General features: G+C 41.7%; 1 protein-coding gene across 2 annotated transcripts in view; it reads right to left on the reverse strand.

The window, feature by feature from the left end:
- Positions 1-25,347, reverse strand: part of FSTL4 (follistatin like 4) — a 314,392-nt gene that overhangs the window by 75,889 nt on the left and 213,156 nt on the right. For both annotated transcript variants that reach the window (XM_053991316.1, XM_053991315.1), the window contains exons 6-7: positions 22,001-22,191; positions 18,476-18,596 (exon numbers count right to left, since the gene is read on the reverse strand). In XM_053991316.1, the coding sequence (XP_053847291.1) occupies positions 18,476-18,596; positions 22,001-22,191 (312 nt within the window). The remainder of the gene's footprint in view (positions 1-18,475; positions 18,597-22,000; positions 22,192-25,347) is intronic.

Below are 25,347 nucleotides of genomic sequence, written 5' to 3' on the forward strand. Positions count from 1 at the left end.
TGACTCAAATATTTCAATCAACTTCTAAGAACATAGGATCTGATTGCAGTGTATAGTTTAGCTTAATACAACAATACCCAAAGTTAATTGGTTTTCCCAACTCCCAGTTTTCTCTACACCATGTGAACAACCAGGGCACAATTCTTGCCCTGAGGATTCTGTGATGTGAAAGACTTTGCCATGTTACAACACACACATATTTAACATAACTGTGTCTGTTTTATTTTTCTCTTTGAGGAGAGAAAAATACGAAAAAAAAGGAAATAGTTTGAATTGTATTTTTATGCAAATGGAGTAAAGATAAACTCTATGTCCTCTCAACATATTTCTGCTTGCCCACAGGTGTAATAATGAGCTGACTACTGAAAGCTTTTCATGCCTCCAAGAAAAGAACAGACTAAAAAGAGAAATTATTTCTCTAAACAATTCTAAGCAGTCAATTTGTTAAGCAACAATGCAAGTTCCCTCTGCTTGGAGCAACAGAGAAATATCAACAAGGCTGCAAGCTGCCACATAAGCTGCATCAGGATTAATTATTTTATATTACAATGTCTGGAAGTAGGGAGAGCAAAAGAATTAAATGGGACTTTATGTTTTCAGCCAGCAAGGGTGCTGTTCAGCCTACTGGCTTCTGTAAGTGAAGAGACAGCTTAAAGGAAGATGAATCTTCCTCCCTGGCCACATGTAACCTCTTGGAATCTGAATGCTCAGCAATGAGCAAAGCAGAGCTGAATGGTTTGAAACAGAGCTGTGGTGAGACATGTTTAACCTGGACTGGGTGTACTGCTCAAACCCCTATTTTCAAAGATCTTTCAAGAAATAGGAACAGATAATTAATAAATACCCTACAAAAAAACATCATGTCCTACCAGAGAAAGTAAAACATGGGTTATAGCGAAGTCATTCTACTCTTACTGTTATTACAAACTAATACAGTAAGAAGGGAACTTAACAACAAACATCTGAGCATCTGATTATGCTTATGAAAGAGCATGTCTCAGCACTGGAACTGAAGCAGTTTGGATTTCTCCAGCAGCAGCCCAAGGTAGGTTGACTTTGGCATCTAAGATGATGTGAGCTCCCAAGGATGCTCTCTGCCTGTGGGAGGTTTGGCAGGATCTTCTCATCGGTGTGTTCCCACATGGGTACCCAGGCAGTGAGCTTATTCTTTAGTATTCCCCTCACCTGGGACAAAAAAAATGCAGTTTTTGTTTCCTTTTCAGTTGCTTTTAGTGAAATTTGGCACATTTAAAACTTTTGCCTCTCAAGAAATGTGACTGAAACTAGTATATAGACCCAACAATTCTAGGGGAAGTGGGAAGGAGAGATGAAGCAAATAGCTACCTGGCAAATGCAGGAAAGTGATCAATACTGAAATACTGCTGTCAGATCCTGGACTGAACCTTTCCAGACAGCCCATCACGTTGGAGATGAAGGCTCCTTCCTGCCTCCTGTAGGAGAGCTTGCTCAGAAAAAAGTAAAGTCTTTCCATATGTCCTTATTTGCTGCTTCCAGCCAGGTAGCACAATAGAAAAAGACCCGTTGTACTGCCTTGACATGCAGGTGATGCAAAGGAACGTTGTTGCTTTTAAAAAGAATCCCCTACAAGGAAATGACAGGTGGTTCACTTCTATAAATTCAGGTTCACTGATTTAAGGACACAGAGCCTTGGAGCTTAAATGCTACTGTGTTCTCTTTCTTACCATGTTCTGCAAGAGATGCTACTTTTCTGGGAGATAGGCTGGACAGTTCCATATTCTGCAGGGCAGAGTTACTCAGTTCTGCCTTGGAGGTTTTTTCCACAGATCCATTCTTCATCTGCTCCTGCCACTGTTACAGCAGATTTAGCTGCAGAAGAGAGTAATACAGCTGTTCCCAGACACCACAAATATTACCCTGCAACAGTCAGGGAACCAGGCAACACCTGAGTGGCTGCAGCCAGCTGCCACGAGTACCCAGTGCAGGTGTGCCACCAGCCCACCTAGTGCTACAGCTCTGGTCCAACAGTCTTGCTTAGTTATGAAAACCAGGAACTGCCTCTTTGCCTTCTTCCACACAACCAACCATCTTCTCCTTGCTCCAACCCTGTCCTGTGAGGCTGTTCCTGTCCTTTCCTGAAGGACTGCTGCCTGGAGGAGGCAGTCCCCATGTCCCTCCCAATCAGAGACATGCCCTAACTCTTGGTGTCCATCCAGGACCCAACACCCCTTTTTCTGCGTGCTCTGGAAGATAGTTATAAACTTAATCTGTATCCTCCTCCATCAGCAGAGCTGCTTTGTTCCCAACGAATGATGAACGGTTCATTCTTTTCTATAAAAATGAAACAATATCTTATCTTGTAAAAAAAAATTCTTTCATGGTCCAGGGTCCTCTAACTTTGATGATCACAATTAGGTTACTTATTGCAATGAAATGATGGCATTTAAATAATTGGAAAATCTGGCACTTCTGTCCTAGGGTTTCTTTCTGTACCTGGCGAAAGGGAGGGCTTTGAGAGGAACAATCTATAGCAAACACACTGCTTTTAAAAATCCAGAGCATGAACCTTTACCAAGTTTGTAAGTCACTCCTCAGCACTACTGCTACCTCGGCTTTAAAGTCACTCCAGTCCCTGTGTGTGGTACACAAGAGTGGCTGTCTCACTTTAGAGAGAGATGAACAGTGGCTGGTGGCAGCAATTCCCCTGCACCCCCAGCTCTCACAGCAGCTGCACCTGGAGACAGCAAGGTCAGATTCTGGGGAGAGGTCACTCTGAGGCACTGTGAAAATGAAGTATTCTTCAAAAGTTTCATTTGAGCTAGAAGGCAGCTTGGGCTTTAGCCAAGAGGGGAAAAAACTGCAATGCTCAGCATGACAAACCTCTGCAGCAGTGAGTGACAATGTCCTTGTGAGGGATCTGGGTCTGCCAGGGCCATAGTTAGCACTCAGCAGCCCTGGTCACAGTGGGAGCTCCCTGGGCCAGGGCCATCTTCAGGCACTGGTCCTGCTCCAACTCCATGGACAGATCCCAACAGCTGCCTGTTTGGTGCTGGCTGCAGGGAGGGCATCTTTATGGCTTCTAAGTTCATCACTGGAGGGCAGAAAGGCAAAAAGTCCGATACTATTAAAAACCCACACAACAAAAACTCTTCTGAAAACTGAGAGGCTAAGTCAGACTGACTGGGCACCCAAATCCTTCCCCTTGTCGGGTCCTGCTGTCCTGTGGCACAAAGGGAAGCCTGAATCCCATTTAACAGAGACTGATTACTCTCAATTCTAGGAAACCATTAGGCTCAGTGGAAATGAGTAAGTAGCTATGGCAGAGAAGTGGTTAAGCCCTTTGCTGCACTGATTAAAAAAAAAAAAATTGAAAAAGTAATTCACAAAGATAGGAAGACCAAGAAATTTCTCAGGTAATGTAATAATTCCCAGTCATAGTTTGTAATTTTAGAAATTAAATCTTCATAATAGAAATTGAAAGGAAGTTACCCATGTAGGTCTTGCTATTTCCAGAAGTCCTTCAAATTCATTTCAATGTGTTTGCTCTACAAACTCAGACTCTAACCAATTTCTTCGGGTGATGGGTAAAGTCCAAGGGAATGTCTTGTCATTTTGGTTTAACTAAAACACTCCAATCTGATGAGATTGTGATGTCGACATTGTACCAGTGCTCAAGCATACAAAATCCAGAAGACTTTATCTAATATATGGATTATTCCCTCCTTCACCTTGTAGAGGACACATATTCCTGCCAGGAAATAACAGTCCACAGCTACAGACTACACAAATCAACACTGACCAGAAAGACCCCCTTTTCTGGCAGGGGCATTTCCACGTGGCTGACACCAACCTCCACCATCATGGGACAGGCTACCACTGGGATGAGCAGTTATAAGAAAACTACATAATGTGAAATCTGGATGTGGTTCTTGATGTGCTGCCCAACTAATTCAGAGAAAATAAACTCCTGAAGCATTGCTGCAGCAGAGAGATGCTGTCCATCCACTGGAGCAGGGATATCTCCCATAGGAATCCCTCCTTAGAAACCAGCAGAGCTTGCAACATTTAACTCAGTTAGACAAAATCTCACCATTATTTCCACATCTAAGGCTGATGTGGATGCATCTAAGAAGTTTGTAGCACAGGAATGAGCAAATGTGTAACCTTTTCATGTGTAGTGCCAATGTATTTCTTTCTGCCCTGGAGTGCACAGGGACATCAGAGACAGCCCATGACCAGAGGAGGAGGATACAGCAAGTCCTGCAATATATATGTTTAGAAGGATTTAAAATGGTGAAAAAAATAGTTTCTTTCTTACTCTGCTTAGAAAGAGATTTGTGAGGTAAGAGACAAAAGTTAGCCTTGAATTTTCCAACTTTTCAGCCCCTGTGAATTGAAGAGAGATGCTATAGCCCCTAACAGCTGAGACCCATCTGCTGTTGACCCAGAATAATTTCTGAGCAACAAAGGAAACATCTCTTGGACATGCATAGTCAACTTTTTCATGAGTTATACAAGGACAAGGATTAGAAATACAATATTTTGCCAAAATAGGAATTGTTCCTGTTCCTCTTGTGCCTTAATTTAAAAACCTTTCCCTTTATTTCCATCAGAGTAGAAAGAGGCAGGTAGGAAAAAATAGGCTAAATCAGAAGAGAAAGCTAGGCATGTGAAGATGGGGGGTGGAGATGCTGATGGCAGTCAACTTCTGTGGCCCTGGGTGGCAGTGAATAAACATAAATTAGTAGCTTCTCTTTCTTCCTGGGCTGTTTTTCCTGCACCACTGTTACTGGTTTATTTATTTATTTTTAAGGCAGGCTGCCCTGGTGATCAATGTCTTGTTGATTTTACAGAGTGAGAAGAAGAAATGGGTCAAAAGAGACTGCAGATAGGTATAGACAGGTGAATGGTGACCCAGGAACAAATCCACTTACAAGTAAATGAGCTTTTTAAAAATGATTAAAGTAACAGGCAGGGACAACTTCCACCAGACCAGGTTGCTCCATCCAAGCCCCATCCAACCTGGCCTTGAACACTTCCAGGGACTGGACATCCACAACTACTCTGGGCAACCTGTTATTCCAGCTTACAACTGGAATAGGCAAGGACTCTCAGAGTGTGCAGAATATGTATTTCAAGCACAAACCTGATACATAATAGATTTACAAGAAGTAACACACTTCAAAGTCAGTCAGGGCTTGCTGGAGACTGGGCATGTCAGCTGGGGGCAAGTGTGCAGCCCTTGCATAACCTGGGGCTCACTCAGGCTCTGACAGCACAACCACCCAGAAGACTAATTAGATAAAACTTCAGCACAGCAAAATCATCTTGATTACTCTGACTATTATTAAGTAATTCTTCACAAGAAAATGAAAAGAGAAACAATGAGTCTCACACAGCACTTCCACTGTCTGTACAGGTGGTACAACTGCAGCATTTACTGGACTGCCTGCAGGGCCCAGCACCAGTTACATCCACTTCACTGAAACACATCTGTTATTTCAAGCAACTTAAAATGGACTTTATCTGACAGCTTTTGATGCTGGAATTTTAAATTAGCTGGGCCTCACAATCCAGTTCCTATGGGGCATCGCCCACAAAAACTAATAACAAAAGCAATAATAACCATAGGAAGTCAAACATCCCTACAAGTGGTATAACTGCTTCATAAGATATTTCAACCTCTTCTGCGAGCAACTTGTATCTATTCTTCAGAGTAAATTATCCAGTGGGCTGACATGAGACATGTAATGAAATTGCTTTGCCACTGGCCCTGTTGATTTCTTTTATTATAGGAAATTAGTGGATCACTAACACTTACTAAAGCACTTTTTGTTTCATGGGGCGCTTGCAGAGCCTGATGGAAGATCTGCCCCTCAGAGAGTGACTGCACAGGAGGATGAAGGTGATGGCTCAGTACAGGATGGTACCAAGACCCCCAGCCTTCCTTCTCCCTTCCCTCCTGCTTTCTCCTTAAAGGAAATTACACCTGCCAAGTCTTCTCTTGCCTAATGTTTAACAAAAGGAGTGCTGATCAATGATGGCTCAGAGCTGCTGATCCCCTCCCAAGAGCCAGAAGAATGAAGCTCACCTGCCACTCTCTTCTTTTGTTACTGGTAAAGCTCTTGGAGACACGATGCCTGGTGCAGGGGAAATCTTTCATTTCTCAATGTCCGCTGTTAAAGAGCTCTCACAGAGCAGGAATCCAACAGTTCATTACTTCTATCTGCTCAACAGACTTCTGACATAATTGTATTAGTGCCTCACTGCAGGGCTTGAAAAGTGAAATCTGAAAAGCAGCTTTTTGCCGTTGGTTTATGTGTTTGCCAAAGCCCTGTTTATGTACTGGAATACAAACCACACTATTTGCAGCTCATATAATTTGTTTAATGCATTGCATTCAGAGGCTACCTGTGCTAAAGCATCACAGCAGTAAGTGGGTTACTCTCACTATGTTTGAGAAAAGAAAAAACCATATTTTCTGAGCCAAATCCCTCCCTCAATGCAATTGTTTTCACTGAATACAACTCAGCAGGATAAGGGATAGGTGGAAGGGGGAACAAGGAAGACACTAGCTGTGCTCACCTGGATGGCAGCAGCCAAGTTTGTTCTTTTATGTCCCAAGCATCCCTCTCATTCATGGATAATGCTGGAGGGATGTGCTGCTCTCCAGAAGAGTTCATGCAATAGCAGCCCCTCCGACAGCCACACACTATTTCTGCCATGTCAGTATGTTTTGCTACAGCCAAAAAACTCTTGCTTGGCAAAGAAAATGTATTTCCATTCTTTTTGAGCGGTCTTTGATTCGGTGGGTGTCCATGTAGCACTGCAAGATGAATGTGCACTCTGTCCCAAAACTAAGCTGTTTTCATCTTCCATTCAGCTACAGTCACTGCATGTCAATGTATTAATTACAATCCACAGTGCCTGTCCATCCCATTACACTGAGCTATTCAATAAATACTGATTAACATATTGGAGTCTTTCCATGAGTGCATCTTGGAGTGAATGGGTTCATAAAAATACATCTTAAAACAAAATAAGGAGGATAATAGCAATTCTGTAACAAATTTAGCCTCATATACATCTCATATTTTAGCAGATGATTGCTTAGCAAATTGCATTAAAAGTCACACAACTCTCTAGACCTGCCAGAAGACACACTACACCTCTGGGCTGACTCCAAGCCAGTCTACCTAGGAGACACATTTGCATTCTTTGTGCTCAATACTGCACTTAATAGACATTAATGTAATAATACTAATATAATAATGTAATAATACAGTAATAATTACTATTTGAATAAGTGGAGATGCGTTAAAACAGCCAAAAGATATCTCTATTTTAAACCATTTAATCACTTATGTAAATGTAAATTACCATATGGACTGCTCCAAAGGCTGGAGATTAATTTGGTGGCTACCAGTATTACAGGAGCTAAGGATAGACAGGACAGACTTTTCTGCCCTGTTTACTTTTCTGCTGTTTACTATGGGAGAATCTGGCACAGCTTTTTTTGTTGCTACAATAAACTGCAGTCCCCTGAAGAGAAGAGACTGAAGGCAAATTCCTCCACTATCCATAATGACCAATGCAACCAGATCATATCACTTGTTCTGAAAGAACTTTGCCTCCAGGTCCTACAGGAATGTAAACCCTATCTAGTGATGCCTGCATATCAGCTACAGATGCCAGAACTGACAAGTTGCTGTTTGGGTATTTAGGGCAGAAAAAGGAGTGTTGGTTCCAGCTGGTTTAGTCTGTTGATGAATCTGGGTTTTCCTGCTGCAGGAGGATGGGAGATGCATGCCTCCCACCCCAGCCAAGGTGTCCTCAACGGGAAACCAAAGCGTCTTGCTGCAGAACTAGCAGATTACAGAAAAACACATCAGCATTCTAAGAACAAGAAAGAAATGAGACTCCTCCCTGAAAATTAGATCCTCAGCAATGGCTATTTTTAAGTCCACTTTGTAAACTCCAGGAAATTGTAACTTTACATATGGGCTTATACCCACAATAGTCATCCTCCAGAGGAACCTTTTCCCAGACATGTAAACCACCAGGCTCTTGGGCAGATGCTGAGTAGCAGGTGACACAGCATATCATTCTGTTTCACCACACAAACATTAAAAATGTTTTTCCTCCAGCTCCCAATTTTGTTACAGGATGTGCTAATGGACAGGTTAAACACCACCAACAACGTTCAGCATGGACCAGCAGTAGCAAGATGCATTTCCTCTCATCAGCTTGCTAAGGACTCTATGCACAGCTCCTGAATTTTCCTGGCAGAAATGATGTCTTTTCCCCATCCCAGCAATGGGTTCCTTAATCAACAGCCTTTCCAGAGTGAACAGAATGGAAAAGGGAGACATTTGTGCAGCAAAAGTTTTATGAGTTTAACTGTAAGAGCTATCAAACAATAGCTATGATATGTTACATTAAAATATGCATATATGTATATAAAATATATGCATGTATTGCTGTAAAGGTTGGACCTGATGATCTTGAAGGTCTTTTCCAACCTTAATGATTCTATGAAAAACAAACAATGCAGTGACAGTGCCTGACCTTGACCATACAGTGTCTGTGACTGGTGACAGCTCTTGGCTTTTCACAGATCAGGGTCAAACTAACCTGGGTTTTTTTGGCTGCTACATGTAGACAGCAGGACAGCACCCCTGGCTGCATGTGGAGCTTCAGCAAAGGGCTGTGATTGATGATGCCACTTGTGGTAGCCCAAAACACTGGAGAAAGCTGAATTTTCTCCATTATTACAACGAAACACGAACGACATGGAGAACCAGGTCACAGAGCCAGACAGGAGAACAAAACCACAGGAAGAGTCTGTCTGGGCAGCATCTTTCAGGAAAATCTTCAAAATCAGTCTGTACCTGAAAGCAGTTCCAGCAGCCAATCCATCAGACCAGAGCCCTGCCCTGACACTACAGGAAATCAGGATATGGGAGAACCCTGTGAAACACAGTTCATGTCAAAATACAGTCTGAAAGGGTATTTGAAATGTTACCCTGGTCTTTCAAACTCTCATTTCTCTCAATTAATTTCATATTTAAAGGGTGTATATATACCCTATGAAATCCCATGATGAGGATACTTTCATTCTCTTTTTACTCCAATCCTTTTTGGTCTTTCGCTGTGTAATCTTTGTCATTCCCACTCCCTGTTCCATCACTCTCTGCATTCCCACCCCCTAGCAATTTTTGGGGCTGTGATATATGGTGCTACAACTCAATGGTGGGTTTCAGCTGGCCACAGAGCAGGACACCATTCCAAGTGTCCAGGACAGGACCTGTGATCTTTACTAATACATTATTCAGATTTGTATGACAAACAGAATGACAAATTATAAACAGACATATACTTAGCATGTTTCCTTTTTTTTTTCTTCTGTTAAATCAGGGCCACAAATTACTTCTCTAAGCAGCAAGTTTCAAATAACACTGCTGGACTATCAGTGTCTGAACTGTGATGAAAGCTACAGGAATCTAAGTGTGGCATAAAGCATGAGTTCAGTAGTGCCTGTACTTGTTTGCAAAAAGAGAAACAAAAAATCTGCAGCTGAATTTTATGTATTGCAGATGAAAAAGCTGACAGCAGGAACAGAGCTTGAGAGGCACAGCAGGGCTGAGCTTGCCCTTATTTATGTCTATCGATGGCTCCTGATATTCCTTCTGAAGTTTTGATCATCAAGAATCTTGAAAATGAGTTTTTTATGGTGGTGCTAAAGACAGATATTAGCAACAACTGAGTTTCACCTCAAATTCTGATGTCACTGAGGCATCTCTGCAGCTTTTTACTTTTTTTTCTAAAGGCTAGAACCCCTTTTAATTCTTTTTGGAAGTATTAAAGCAGAATCAACCTTTGAGTTCAACTTATTCAATTTTCTACTGCTATTCTTTTTTAAAGTTTCTATCTGGGCATCCTGGATTTGTCAAGGAGATTTTCTCCTGTGAAGAACATAAAATAAAAACATCTCAGCTGTGGCTCTCCATAAATTGTATCACTGCACTGGGAATATGTACTGTACTCAATAATTTTCTGATGGCTGCTCTGGCATTTTGATTACAAAATTAGCACTGCAGCTCTGTAGTGCTGTACAGTGTCAATAAAATCTGTCCTAAATGAACTAAGAACTGGCTGATGGACACATCTCTAAAAGCATTTCTCAGAGGGATCCATTCAAAAAGGGAACCAGATGAGGTCACTAATCCTGTGAAAAGGGTCAGTAAGTGACAAAACACACAACAGCAACATGATCCCTGCCTGGATGGTGAAGAAAGTAATATGGGAGGGGAAGGGTAATAAAGGAAGTTCTACCCTCTGCACCTACTCTGGTGGGACTGAGGCTGTGTTAGGTAATTTTTTTTTTTTTTTTTTGATATCTCATGGAACGTTTTTGGCCTTACAAGCTATGAATCTGCTCAACCAATGTAAGAAAAGATGAAGAACATGAAAATGGAGAAGCAATTCAAAGCATCCATGAGGTGCCTGTAAAGGCAGAGAGACCATTCACAGCAGCTCTCCTCAGATGAAGGCTGATTTTGAAAGAAAAATAAAACTCTAGCAATTACCCACTTGGAAATACACGGAGAGAAAACAAGAAAGAAGAGGAAAACAGCAGCTAAAATGTTCTGGACTGTATGTAATAAAACCAGATCTGGCTCAGGATCCTACTGTATCATGCCTCTGACTTCCTGTAAAGTCTTAGGCATTGTAACTGTAATTTTGCCCATTTTTAACAAAATGTCATTTTTGCTTCATGAAAATATTGCATTTGCTTCAAAAATTCCTCAGAAAGACAGAATATGACTAAAAGGTAAAAAAAAAAAAAAAAAAAAAAAAAACAACCCAAAACAACACAAAGTTTGGGTCCAATCTTCATTCAGAAATGGCCTCTGGTTTTGGAAGACCATAAGGAAGCCATAGGACTCCTGCAATTCTTCATTCCCAGCACACAGAAAATGAAAATTATACTATTCAGACCCCTAACTACATGACTTTAAGGTGCACAGAGAAGCATAGAATCATTTAGGTTGGAAAAGCCCCCAAAATCATTAAGTCCAACTGTTACCCCAGCAGTGCCAAGGCCACCACTGAACCAAGTGCCACAGCTACACACTTGGTTAATGCTTGGTGGTGACTCAACATGTGTCTAGGACTGTCAGCCATTCTACGATTTCACCAATATTTGTATTTGCTCTTCACTGACATAGTTCTGTGTTTGCAAGAAACCCAAAATACTATTATTTGTGCATGTGAAATTGCTTCAGTGAACACTGCCAGCACAGATCAAATAATTTTTGAGTAATGGTATTTGCCCGGTTTACGCGCCAGTGAGTCACTCATAAATACTTATAAATATTTAAATATTCTAGTCCTGCTAGAGTGTGTGTAGACATTTAATATGGTTTGTAGTACATCACCTCTGAAGCACTACTCCACATGGCAATTTCTTGCATTTAAAACCAAGATTAACAAATCAATGCACCCTGAAAAACATTTTCAGATCAACAGTACATTGTCTTCTAGTGAGTTTTCTTTGCAATTTGTAGACAATAGATTTCCAATAACAACTTGTAATTAAATTACTTTCTCTTATTCAGTCATTGCTTATTAAAACTGTTGACATTTTACAGATGGTATCTTTGGAAATGAGAGATATGAAGAAGGGGGAATGGCTTTAAATGAAAGATCCTGGGTTTAGATTAGATATTAGGAAGAAATTCTTTCCTGTGAGGGTGCTGAGGCCCTGGCACAGGTTGCCCAGAGAAGCTGTGCCTCCAAGCCCCATCCCTGGAAATGCTCAAGGCTGGATGGGGCTTGGAGCAGCCTGCTCTAGTGAAGAGGTCCTCCTAGCAGGGGGTTAGGACAAGATGAGCTTAAGGTCCCTCCCAGTCCAAACCATTCAGTGCTTCCCTACTGGGAAAAATACTGGAGTTTGGCAATTGACACTTGAATGTGTGGGTTCTGACATGGGAACAGCCAAACCAGTGTCAGGCACCCTCCCTGGCTTTCCATGAAAAAATCTGGCCTCTATTCTTGACATGAAACCACAATCATTCTAACCACACTTATGTTTACCATTAATTCTGCTAAACTTTTATTTGAGGAGGCTCTCTTAATTGAAGTCATAATGCCAAAATGTATAAAGTGGGTAGAGTACAAAGCTGAGCAGCAGCCCTGATTAAATGAATTAATGTCTGATCTCAACATGGAAACATTTCTCTTTTTACCCCAAGGCAAAACCACGTCCCTCTCCCCACTGGCAAGCATGCATCCACATACAACAGAATTATTCTTGATCTGAGCACTTTTAACTTTTTCTCTGGGAACCATATTTTAGCTTTTGAAACCTTTTTGCTTAGATTAAACTTGTCCTTCTTGCTACAAATTAATTCTGATTTTTTTTTCTTCTTCTGAGAAGAACCTTTTGCTTTGTTCAAAATGCAGCAAAACAATTGAGACTACACAACAAACCTGATTCTGACCGCTGTTTTGTGGAACTGCAAACAATGCAGGACACTTTGCTGGAGCCCTGAGATATATTTTAGACTTGAAGTGCAAAAGGTTTTCACAATGAGAAGAACTTTAAAAGAGAGACAGAGAAAGAAATCAACTTTTTTCCTTTGCAGAATGCGTTTCTTTGATAGCAAGAAAAAAAAAAAAAGAAGGAAAAAAAGAAGAAAAAAAAGAAAATCCAAGTAGGAAAATTTTCAACATTCAAGAAGTAGCTGCCCACTAAAACACAGTACAGATGAACTCACTGTGATATTCCCAGCTGAGGCATCCTACTAGACAAAAATTACATTTCCAGGCGCAGCAGGATCATTCCTAGTGCTCAAGCCAAGCATCTTACACTGTATTTATGAGTGAGGAAAGGAGTTAGGTGCTTCTGAAAATGATCTAAAGTCAAAACATATTGAGCAGGGAGATCTCAGAAGCTGATCAAAAGCATCTCCATCCTCAAGCATGTGCCCAGAGCTCAACCCTGCCCACTCACGAGTCTTTGGGCACTCTCCCTTGTGCTGAGCTGCTGTGTCTGCCTCTAACACACACCAGCTCCATCCTCAAAATGCCTAAAACCCCAGCATGGTGTCATGGCTCATGAGAATGCTGGTGACAAAGTGCTGTTGCAGTGACTTGGGTGCTTGTTGAGTTTTTCTGTCATCCCTGTTTAGCCACTTGGCACTTCCTGCAGGAATCAAGCTGAATTGTTTTCAATTTCTGCTTTTTCCCTTGACTTTTTTTAGTTTTGTTTCTGCTATAAGATTGCATTATTAAAATAGTATTAATATACTAATAACAATAATAATAACAGGTACAATAATAACAACAATATTACTACTACTGCTACTACTAAATGCCCAGTAAGTTGCCTTCATCCTCAGTAATACATCTGCACACCATTCCTTGAGGCAATCAAGAATGGGCTGCTTTGGCCAACTAAAGGAAACCTCATTTCTTTCCTGAACAGCTCCTCTAACCCCACATCAAACCAAAAGCAGAGGCTGTTGCTCCCCTGCTTGCCCAGCCATGTTTGAAGTTGGGATATCTCATTGCTCACAGAAGCAATCAATGCTGGTAAGCTAATGAATTATTTCCAAGTTTGTACCAATACTTGCAGCAACATGAAAGAAAAATCACATACCAGGGAGATGACAGCAGGAGAGGCAAAGCCTGGGGCACAAACTGTCAATATTTCAGGACTGTGATTTGATTCTGTAGATAACTGTTGCTACAACATTGCTTAAGAAAACACTGCAAGCAAAACATTTTATCTCACAATATACTTGTCCAATATAATTATCTGGGCTTGACCAATCCAGCTGGAAGGAAACAGCAACAAATACCTGACTGTAGGTGCTGTGACATCAAGAACAGTTTCGTGAATTTGTGAATAAACATTTCATCTGAACGTGGACTTCACAGGTGCAATTGCTGCTGGAACAGCTGGTTTGCCACACGTGTGGAGCGCATATACACACACACACAGAGCAAATAGGGGTATTTGTTTTCCTCAAACAGTATTTATTCACCATTATCACCTTGTTTATTATGAGACCATAGAGTTGGATATGCTGATCTATCTACCGAGAACAGATACCCTGCTGAAAGCTTCCTCTTCACTCAACATCTTCCTCTCCCACTTGACCCTGCAAGCCCCTTTTTATGTTTCATTCATTCCCCGTTTCTCAGTGTAGAGCTTTGCTTTTTCCCAGTCAGCATCAATCCCCACAATTTTGGGACAATTAAAAGCTCTGCCCTAAAGTAGTTTCTAGTGAATCAGAAACATGCACAAGTCAAAAATAAACCTGTCTTCTACTCCACACTTCTAATGAGCGTCTGGAGGGTGGTGGAGGAATCAGGAATGGGTTGCTCCCTTCTCCACACCACACGGTTGTGGGGAGTACAACTGGAGATTTTAGAATCACTGCAGTAAATCTGGAACCAGTCCAACACTGCTTGTCTGCATTGGCAGTGATTTACCTGACACCTATGTCCAGCCCAGGCTCCAAAATTCTTTTTTTTCACCCAGTTCATTGAAATTCAATCTGGGGCTGGGGCTGGCACCATCCACCCTCCCTGGCTGTTACCCAGCATTTCCCTGACCTCCTGCTGAAGGTGTGTACGTATCATTTTCATATTTCTTCCTTGTGCTTTTTTGGTTAATATTAAGGACATATTAAAAAAATGAAGATTTGGCCTAAAACAGAATCAAGAAGGAAAGAAAAGCATTGTCTTACACTCCTTAATTGGAGTTAAGAGAAGACCACATTAATCCTGCAGCTGCTGCTGCATTCATTCCTGCATGAAAAATGTCCCTTCTTGTGTTCTTTAGATAGCAATATATCCATAGATGATATGCCTCTCATCTTACAGAAATAGCAATTTCCTGTCTACATGTAACTTATATACAATAGACCATGACAAATAATGACTGGACTGAAAAATCACAATTCAGTATTTTTCTTCCAAACTTCCTTTGTAGGTTGTTTTGGTCCAGCTATGACATCAGGAAAGTACTTTAATGGGCCACGATCTAGAATTTTAGGGGATTTTATTGTTGGTTTAATAACTCCTTATTAGCTAAACAGTGTTGACAGGATAAAGGCATTTTGATGGAATGCATATTTTCCCTCTCCCTCAATTATCTATAGCACAAATTGACCTGTCCATATTGATGATGACGATGATGATGAGGATACAGATCTAGAAGATTACACAGACTTTTTTTCTTAAGTTGGGCTTTCACATCTGCCAATCTGCCACTCGCCCATTAGGGAAGACAACAGGAATGCCAGAAGTGTCATGCCTAATTTTAATGACTTCCAGTCAGATACAGTGCCAGAAGTTATATCCAAAAACCACCCATCTGAGCACTCTTAAAAGTATGACTCAGCTGGGTGATGTGCTTGCCAACTCACCAGACTATCTCCGTGCTGATTAATTAGATGCATGCACTGCTTTAGCTCTTATGACAACTAAGCTTTTCATTTATTAGTCATGTATTGAATCTTTGTGACAACTTAAAGAAAAGACAACAGACAAATAATCTTTCCAGTACTCTATTTCTGACGTGTGAAAAATCTCAAGATCATCATATCAAAAATTATTTTTTTTAATTATGGTCCTGAGACTCTTTATCTAATAAAAATTTATTAATGAGGAATTAGAAGACACCTACAAGTGGTTCTTACCACAGCTGTCAGGGGAGTGTTTCATCTGTCTCATACACTACTTGTGTATGATTAAGGCAATTTGAAAGTTGACACTTTAATCCTGTGTTAACAGATATTTCTAGTCATCCTCATAGATGCAAAAAAACTCTTAACAGTTCTATTCTTGGGATTAGGAACAAAAGAACTCTCAGAAAACCAGAAGAAAGATGGTAGGTTTAGAAAAAAGGCCATTATTTCTTCCCATAATCCAAAACTGTGCATTAAAATGCATATCAAAATTGGTCGAAGTTATGATCAAAAATAGCACCTATTAGATGTAGTGCTTGTACTGGCAAAACCACATTTCAGAAAATGTAAGACTGTGGATTTCTCTCATCCATACACTCTTTTTTATTTACAGATGATCAACATGATTGGGAAGAAAAATAACCTTTGGGTCCCTGAAAGTCTTAGAGAGAGAGAATGGGTCAAGGGAAAACAAGAGACGCAAATGGAGTGAGAGAAAGAGGCTGTTTTGTGGCTCTGTGAGTTACAACAAGGCCACAAGACTCTCTAAAATGAAATGCAACTTCTAATGCAGCACAAGAATGTCAGATTGGGAAGCTCTTCACATTATCAAGGTCATTTCCAAACCTTTCCAACACTGCGACACTCCACCAGAGCACAGACAACAAAACAGATGTGACAGAGTTTTTGAGAGGATAAATTAGACTGAGACTTTCTGACGTCACTGAATTCTGGTAATTATGTTACTCAGCTTGCTGAGGCAGCTGTGCCCATACCTTGCTGCCAGCCTGTGGCAGCCACAATTCATGGCTTGGGTGAACTTCAAGCAACAAAAAGATCTCTCTAATAGGCAAAAAACGGGAAATGTGCAGGATGATGTACCTTTAAACTACTGCTGCAAGCCAAATTCTGACTCATAACAAAGCAGAAATCTTATAAACAAAATTTTCATAAACTAAAGTGTGCCCTTAAGTGTTTAAAGTATTTTTGAGATTTTTTTCCTACATCATTTAATAAAGTAAAGGGAAAAAATATACTTCAACCAGGCACTAAATTTGCTTCCAGGTTCCCGAAAATTTCAAAAGTTGCAAGCAATTAACTTTGGTTTTAAATTAAAAACTGGTGAGCCTTTATCTGCTCTTGATAAAAGTCAGGATTCTGGGAAGACTGAAAATGGAGAAGTCAGTCTGGTTTTCAGCTTCAGATGGTGAGCAATTCTGTTCAGATATAAAACTCCTCTGACAAACAGTAATTTTTACACCTTGTGTTTTGTTATGATAATTGCACAGTTTTTCAATATTATTGCTATTAATTGGTTAATATTTTGTACTTGTCTTATTTTCATTGCCTGCTTAAAATTCCCTGAACCCAAACCCCTAGAAATAATTCTTGGAATTTAGGCTTAAGTTGATGCGACTTTGAGAACCCATTGATCTAAATATGCCCCCAAATAACTGCACGTCAAGCCTTTATAGGTGGGTTAATACACTTTATGCCTTCTTAATGTATGAGATTTTATGTTTTACTGTACATCTGCTATGTTGAATTAAATGCATTAAATAAAACACTTAAAACACCTTCCAATATTTAAAGGTTGCCTACAGGAGAGATGAAGAGGGACTTTTGACAAGGGCATGGTATGATAGGACAAGGGGGAATGGCTTCAAACTGACAGAAGGCAGGGCTAGACTGGATATTTTATAAAGAAATCCCTCCCTGTGAGGATGGTGGAGCCCTGGCACAGGCTGCCCAGAGAAGCTGTGGCTGCCCCATCCCTGGAAGAGTTCAAGGCCAGGCTGGACAGGGCTTGGAGTGACCTGGTCTAGTGCCAGGTGTCCTTGCCCATGGCAGGGGGATGGAACTTGATAATCTTTAAGGTCCCTTCCAACCCAAACCATTCTGTGATTATTATCTAAATTGGGTTTTTTAAAATGAAAAGCTGTAAATCAAGAAAATAGACATTACCCTCTTCAGAAAAGAATCCTGCTTAAGAGGTAACTAGCTTGTTATTGGCCCTTTCCCTGCACTCAACAGAGTCAGCAGCTGAATCCTGCTTCAGTTTTATGCACAATGTCTTAACCATACCCAAGTTCTCTGTGGCTCACTCTCCGGATTTTTTAATAACCCTGCCCATTTTCCTTTTTCTTTAGTATCCCTAAGAAACAGGCAACATTACAACTTTCTATCACCCAGATGAAGGAGACAGTGTGGGCCTCTTCCAGTGAAGGACTTCAACAAATGCTTAACTCAAAGCAAGAACATAAATTTATGAAGATAAACGGGATAACAGAAGTATTTATTATATCCCACTGTTTAAGTAGCTCTGTGATCCCCCGATCCTTGCACAGGGTGCTGAGATTTGTATCATGATTGCACACTCTAACACACTCATTAACATGGAAAACAAAATGTAGAAAACATAATTCCCAGGCAAAATATTCAGTAAACACCTTCCCCACAGCAAACTAACTCAGGACCTTTGGGCAGGTTTCCATCTTGTTTCTTCAGGGTTAATCAAACCATGCACTCAGGTCTCTAGACCTTGGCCAGGCCACCATCTCTCCCTTGCCATCAACAAGAAGCACAACAAGACACAGAAGAAAACAATAAACTTGACACACCTGTAACAACCTCCTGCTCCACGCAGTGGAGCACAGACACCTTGGAAACAAGCCTTCCAAAGTGTTTTCATGGCATTAAAGACAAAAAAGGGATCAAAAAGGAAGACAACAGTGCCCTCACAGATATTGCCACGCTTCAAACAGCCAGGACAGACCAGAGCAGGGACTCACGGAAGGCTGTGTAGAGCTCCTGCAGGGTCAGGCGGCCGTCGTTATTGTAATCATCAAACTGGAGAAGGTCTTCAAGTGTACAACCCAGTAAATCATCCTCCAGGCCCTCCTTCTTCATTAGCTGTAGCAAAGAGAACAAACAGATAACCTTACACGTAATGCAGTGCACTGCTGGCCTGGCTCACCTGGCAGATCTTCCATGAAATGACCTTTGGGGACATAGATAGATAATAGATAGCTTATCATATCTGTCATTACATATTTGCTTTCTATCAGGATATTTGTATTCCTGCAGCACTTCATGGACCATGGACTGAAGAGCCCCTTCCTTTACCAACAGCACAGAAATGCATTTTCATATTGAAAACGGACTGAAAAATAAATATTCAACAGGGAAAAAGGAAAGTCTGCTTCTTTCTCCTCTGTAAGTAAGGACAAAATTGTATGCCCTGATTTTAGGAATAGAACAGGCAACAGTGGATGGTGTACTCAACACTGATGTGCTTTTCCAACCCCTGACAGTTTGCTTCTTTTGTTTTTTCAACATTTCATTTGGGTTCTCTGAATTTATTGTAGAATATGAAGAAAATTGCTGAACTGTTGCATCTTCCATACAGGAAAGCTTTTTCCTGTAGGCCAGGGACTCTTTTATTTACTATTCTAGTCTTGACCCATTATGTTGAAGCAATTTAAAGTAATAATGCTAAAAAAAATGACCCTTCACCTAGCAAGTAAAAAATATTCAATAAAAGTGAGATCAACCATAACTTCCAAGATCAATCCTCTAAAGATGGAAATTTCCCTCTGTCTACCCTTTGCATAGAAAATTGATTAACTTTTCATAAGACTGACAAGTTTTTACTAGTCCTTTTGATTTAACGTCAGGGAAAAAAACAGTGGCAAACACTTCAGCTGTGACACACTTAGTAGATTTATGAATCTGACTTTAAAACACATTAAAGATTTAAACGGAAATAACATTCCAATTACCACCATTGTTAATAGCCTTATATATCCACGGTTGCAAAACTACATGGCAATTTCACTGTTGGGTCCAGAGGGAAAATATTGGACAGGGTCTACCCGCAGACAGGAGGCAAACCAGCTCTAAATAGAAGGGGATGGGCCATCTGTTGCCATTGTTTTGCTCAAAGCAATTCTCTTGTGGAGAACACACAAATGGGTGCTGAGTCAATGAAGGATCATCCCCCCTGGAGAGACTCTCCTTTGGGGTGAATCCCTCTGCAATGAGCCTCCTAAAGATCCACTTCCAGGTCTTAAAAATCACTTTTTACTGCAGCAGTGCAAGTTACCTGCCTTGAGTTTTTGCTTGCAGACAAAGTTATAGTGCCTGAGAGACTATTTTTCTTTTAAATAAAACAAAGCAAAGGCACAACACCAGCTCATCCAGCAGTCAGAGGGAACAAGATCTCACTGCATCACGTTCAGCTCAGCTTCCTCTGCCCATGGGCAATGAAATTCCCATCTCTGGGGGAAATTTAAAGTTGCAGAGAGCTTCAAAATAGAGAGCTAATGCAAATCAATTACAAATCTACCTAAGAAAGACCTAAGGATAGTTCTGTTAAAGCTATAACCTGGATAATTAAAAACTGCTCATTACTTAAAAAAAATGTCCCTTGAAACCTGGGATAAACTGGTCTTGTAAGAGCACATAAAAATCATCTTGTTAAACAGAAAAATAAAGACCGGGCATGCTACAAATAAACTGTGAATCCTACTGCTGTGAGAGCCCAGAGCTGCCCACAGATGTGTCCCCAGCCTGGCTGGGACTCAGCCATGCTGGCACCAAGGGGCTCAAGACCAGAGCCACTCAGCTCAGGATGAAAAGCACCCATGGCTTACCTAAACTGTGCATTAATAGGCATTATTTTGTCTTTTGAGAGGCGATCTCGTTGTCACCTCAGCCATGCTGGTGGCCAGATTGCATGGAGAATGGTTGGGTGAGAGGGCTCCTGGCTGAGGCTGAACTTATTCTGGTCCATCAAACTGTAGTGGGCTCCAGATGTTCAGGCACGTTTACTGATTTTGATAACAGTGGGAATAATTGAAATAAGAGTAGCCAATGTCTGTGCTTGCACCTGGAAGAGAGACCTGGGCTCCAGGCACATCTGCAAACAAAGCCCAGAGGAACTTCGAGGCAGACCTTACAGCACTGCCTGAGCTCCTTTGCAATAACAATTGCTTGCAGGCTGCCAAACCTTTATTTCCATGAGAGTTTTAAAATTCCAATAAATAAGTTTCATGTAAAAGGCAAAAAAAAAAAATTGGAGCGTAGAACAGACACATAGATGCCACCATGTAAAAGCTGGCTTTGAATTCAGAAAGAAGTGTTTTCTTATAGCTACCATGTCTTTATGAAAAAATCATTGCCTTCAGAGGAAATATTGCATATATTCATAGCCCTGAGATCTAAGGGAATTTATGCTGACACTTTGCATTGTGTAGAAAGGATCAAGCATCCTGTCAACAGCCTGAGGACTAAAATGCAGCACAAACTGTCCTGGAGAGGAGTGAGCTCAGGGAGGAGCTGGCTCGTGCCTGCAACACACTCTGTGTACCCTGGGAAGTAAAAGTACAGATGAGACACTCAAGGGTGAACTTACTCTGAATAACCTGGTCTAGTGGCAGGTGTCCCTGCCCATGGCAGAGGGTGGAATGAGATCAGCTTTAAGGTCCCTTCCCACCCAAACCATTCCATAATTCTATGAAGGAACAGCTTTGGAAACTGTAATAGGTCCCAGATAGGACTGGCTTCCAAAGGGCTCTTACAAGGCATTTGCTTCTAATTCTTCTCATGGATGACATAATGGAATGGAAAAGACATTTTGCAGGACTGTTTTCCCAGGTCTGCATGTGCAAAGAGCAAGCTGAGGACACAGAGTACCCAGATCAAGTGCCCAGGATGGCTGTTTGGTTCACTTTACCAAAGAGATGAATTCCAACAGCACAGCACGCCTGAAATTGGAAATAATAGTTTTTTCAAGCTCTTACCTTTTCTATCAATTTCTGCTAATCCACATTTCACCATCTGTCCAGGGATTTTAGGACAATATACCTGTTGAAAAACATCCCAACTTTCCTGTCATATTACTCTATGCTAATGCACAGTCCAGAAGGCAGGGGGAAGAACTGAGAGATTGCTGCCTAACTTACATGCACCTAAAAAATCTATATTGGTTCTCCCCAAGCCAGCTAACTGGAAATACTTCAGAAGATGTCAGTTAGCAGAGCAAGGATCATTATCTATTTTGAGGAGTACGGACGGAGCTGGAAAACTGCCATGTTTTTTGTTTGGAAATGAGCTTCAAATGTTTGAGACAACACTGCCTCCTGGGAGATGCAGAGAGAGACTCACTGACTGTGTTAGATTTTCCTCCTTTACTTGCTGCTGGCTGGACAGGTACAAATGACCATTCCCAGCTGAGTGCTGCTGTGTTACATTCAATTCACACTTTGAATGAAAATCCACTTCATAATTCCATTCTCACTGAACAATAAACCTACCTGAGCCAGTTCAGAGCTGCTGAGATGCCCATCACTGTTCAGATCCAGGTGCTTAAACAGCTCTTCAATTAGGAAGCGCTTCTGGGCTACCCTGTCCTTGGCCAGGCTGCTGGGCGGGCTCTGCCGGCGAGCCTGCAGGTCCAGCAGGATGCTCTTGAGCCGGCTGTAGTCTGCCATTGTGCAGCTGTCCCCTGAGAGACAAGACAGCATTACTGGATGTGCATTTACCTTGATCTTTTCAAAGGACTGAGGTCCTAAAAGGAAAAATTAGGCACATATGTCTGCATATTCAGCTCCACTCAGCTCTGCACTTGAGGAGCTCCGGTAGTTGTTTTGTATCAGCTGGCAGATTTTCTAAATCCTGCTGTCAGGGATACTCTCCAGCATGTTACCTTCCAGATTTTATAGGGCTTCAGTTACAGACTGCCACAGTCAGTTTTGTAACTCCCACAAATATTAAATTGGCTCTATGCTTTTCTATATTAATAAATTTATCCCATAAAGTAAAAAATAAACCCGGGGAAGCTGATGTTTAGAAAGTTCCACTAATGTAACTGGTACCTCAGACTGTCACCCTATGTCAAACTGATCTCAAGGAACCCTCAGAGGCAGCCTGGGGTGGTAGAAGGCCAGAGGAAGGACAGTGAGGAGTGCAGGGCTGTGGGGAGCCCCTGCAGCTGTGGTGTCACTAGTGCCTGCTCTCAGCACCCGCTGCAGGCTGAAATAAACACTGTCCTGTGCCTGACCAGGGAAAAAGGTTATCATCAGGGAAAAGCCTTCAAGCTATTCTCCCTGAAGTGACTCTGGCTTGGCTAAAGAGATCAGATTGAACCCTCCTGACCCTGAAAGCTCACGCTGTGCCTGCAGCATCCAGCTCTCCCACAGCTCTTCCCCTCCTCAAGGAAATGCATCCACATGCCCAAAGTGGTACAAGATATTATGACTCTTTTCTGCTCATCTGTTGGCTGGCAGAGCTCAGCAGAATGAGAAATGGCAGCTGTCCTTTTGTGCAAATCTGTTTTCTTTAGTGCAGAGCACAGTGGCTGGTGCCTTGCAGGAGCCTTGGAGCAGACCCTGGAGCACCCTCAGGCTGCAGCTGTCCCACACTCTGTGGGTATCAACCATACCCCACCAACAGCATCAACACCTTCAGCTGCTCCCCTCTGATGTCCTTATGTCTATAATGTAACTTCTCTATAATGTAAATAGCCTTACCCTCTGCAATGCTGGGTTTAAAACAAACCTTTTCTCTTAAATCCCATCACTGATCCTGTTGGATTAAATCTAAGATTTAATCTTAAATCTAGGAGAACATGGTCCCACCTCAGTTTAAGGGACGATACCCTTGTAGATCAGCTCCCCAAAGGCTCTAAACATTATTCCTCTGAAAAATAACAGAAGACTCTGGCACAGTGACAACTAATGTTCCTGTCCCTTTCTTGCTGAGCTGCAACATTTTGGACCTCTTGGCCCCACTCCAACTGAAACCAAATTAAAATTCCAGGTGGGAAGCACTTCTCTGATAGCAAACCCATCTACTGTCAAGGGTTTTTTTCACCCTTCATATTTTGTGCTCACAACTTCAAAAGATTATGACCTGAGAAAGGTGAGAGAGGACACAGAGGGCTGAACATGTGCTCACCAGTCAGGTCAGTGTCCTCCTGCTACATGAACAAGAACTGCAGGCTTATTTCCTACCCTGAACTCAGTCCCATCTAGTTTGGAGAGTTTCTGGCTGCTCAGGGATATTAAGCAGCTGATAAATTTTTCCTTCCCTCTAAACAACCTCCAAAAAGCACTGTGTCCCACTTGGGATCAGTCTTGTTTTACAGAAAAAAACAAGGCTATTCAGCTACTATTAGTTTTGTTTATTATTCTTGACTTCTTTATTTCCAACCATGTCATTTGATGGTTTGTGAAGGCAGTATATACTTTTTTATTCAATCACCAGCTTATTTAAGAGAAAACCTGATTACTGCATCCATTTAATCAAGATATTCTGTTGTATATACTGTATTACCTACTGCAATAATATTTTTTTCTCTTAGCTGGAATTTTATTTTCAATCAAAAGTTAATCCCAGAAATGTATCTAGGGCTGATGAGGATAGGGAAAGTGATTTAATTTTCTTCCACTTCTGTTTCTGCTTTGTGGTTTCCAGTAGTGAGCACCAGCAGTGCTACAGGCAATGTACATGGCGACACCTGGGTGGGCTGACCCACTTACCTTGTGCTCCCCACAAGGACAGGCCAAAGCAGTTCTTACTTTACACCCTCCAGGTTTGTTTTCCGCAGCTGGGACTTCTTTTTTGTAGACATTTGCTGTTACCTGGGCAAGGTTTTCCCAGCCTTCCTCCCTCAGCACTAACCCAAGTGTCACATCTACATGGGGCTTTTTCACACTTCCAGGGATGGGGACTCCACCACGATCCTGGGCTGCATGGAGTCAATCCAAAAGAATTTTTTTCCTAATCCTCAACCTAAGAGTCCCCTGGTACAACTTGAAGCCATTTCATCTCATCCTGTCATTTACATCCTGTCATTGGGAGTAGAGATTGACTCTCTCTTGGCTACAACTTTCTTTCAAGTTTCTTTCATAGAGAGGGAGAAAGTCCCCCCGGGCCTCCCTTCCTCAGGCTGAACCCCCCAGTTCCCTCAAGCATGGTGTGAGCCAGGAGACAGTGATCTCCTTTCACTGAATTACAACCCTCCTGGGTTCTTCCATGCTCAGGAAACAAAGCCATCACAAAACTGCTTTTCTTGAAAAACTACACACTGATCTGGGCTGCAAGCCAGCCCAAGGTAAATGTGCCCATTTCCCTTGGGGGTGGGGGGTCACATTACCTTGGGGGTCACAGCCATGCTGCAGCTTCCAGGCAAGTGTGATGGGCACTAAGAATGAAATAAAGGAAAGCACAGAAGGACAGAGCTGGTGACAGCTGCTGGCAGCAATTCCCAAATCCTGCTATAAACTCCTAATATATTTTACCCCATCACACTGTTGCTGTGTTCATGGTCATGGATCCAGCAGACCCCAATCATGCACAGCAGGGTGAGGCCATGGTGAACACATCATGTTCACCATGAAAGAAAACCAGCAGTAAGACAATTATGTCTCTTATTTAAAAAATAAGTCTAGTTTCACATGTTGCTAACATATACTGCAGGCAGAAAGTCAGAAGGTCCTTCTAGCCCCTGTCAAATCTGGCCCAAAATTTCATTACCTTCAGTTCCTTCTGGAGAAAATCACACTCTCCAGCTCTGTTGGAAGTGAATCCCAAGCCTCTCTCCACAGTGTGGATGTGACAGGCTGCATGGGTCTCACACCTTTGCACGTTTTCCCTGACA

Source organism: Vidua macroura, chromosome 15 (assembly GCF_024509145.1).
Source record: "Vidua macroura isolate BioBank_ID:100142 chromosome 15, ASM2450914v1, whole genome shotgun sequence".
In the NCBI taxonomy this organism is placed as follows: Eukaryota; Metazoa; Chordata; class Aves; order Passeriformes; family Viduidae; genus Vidua; species Vidua macroura.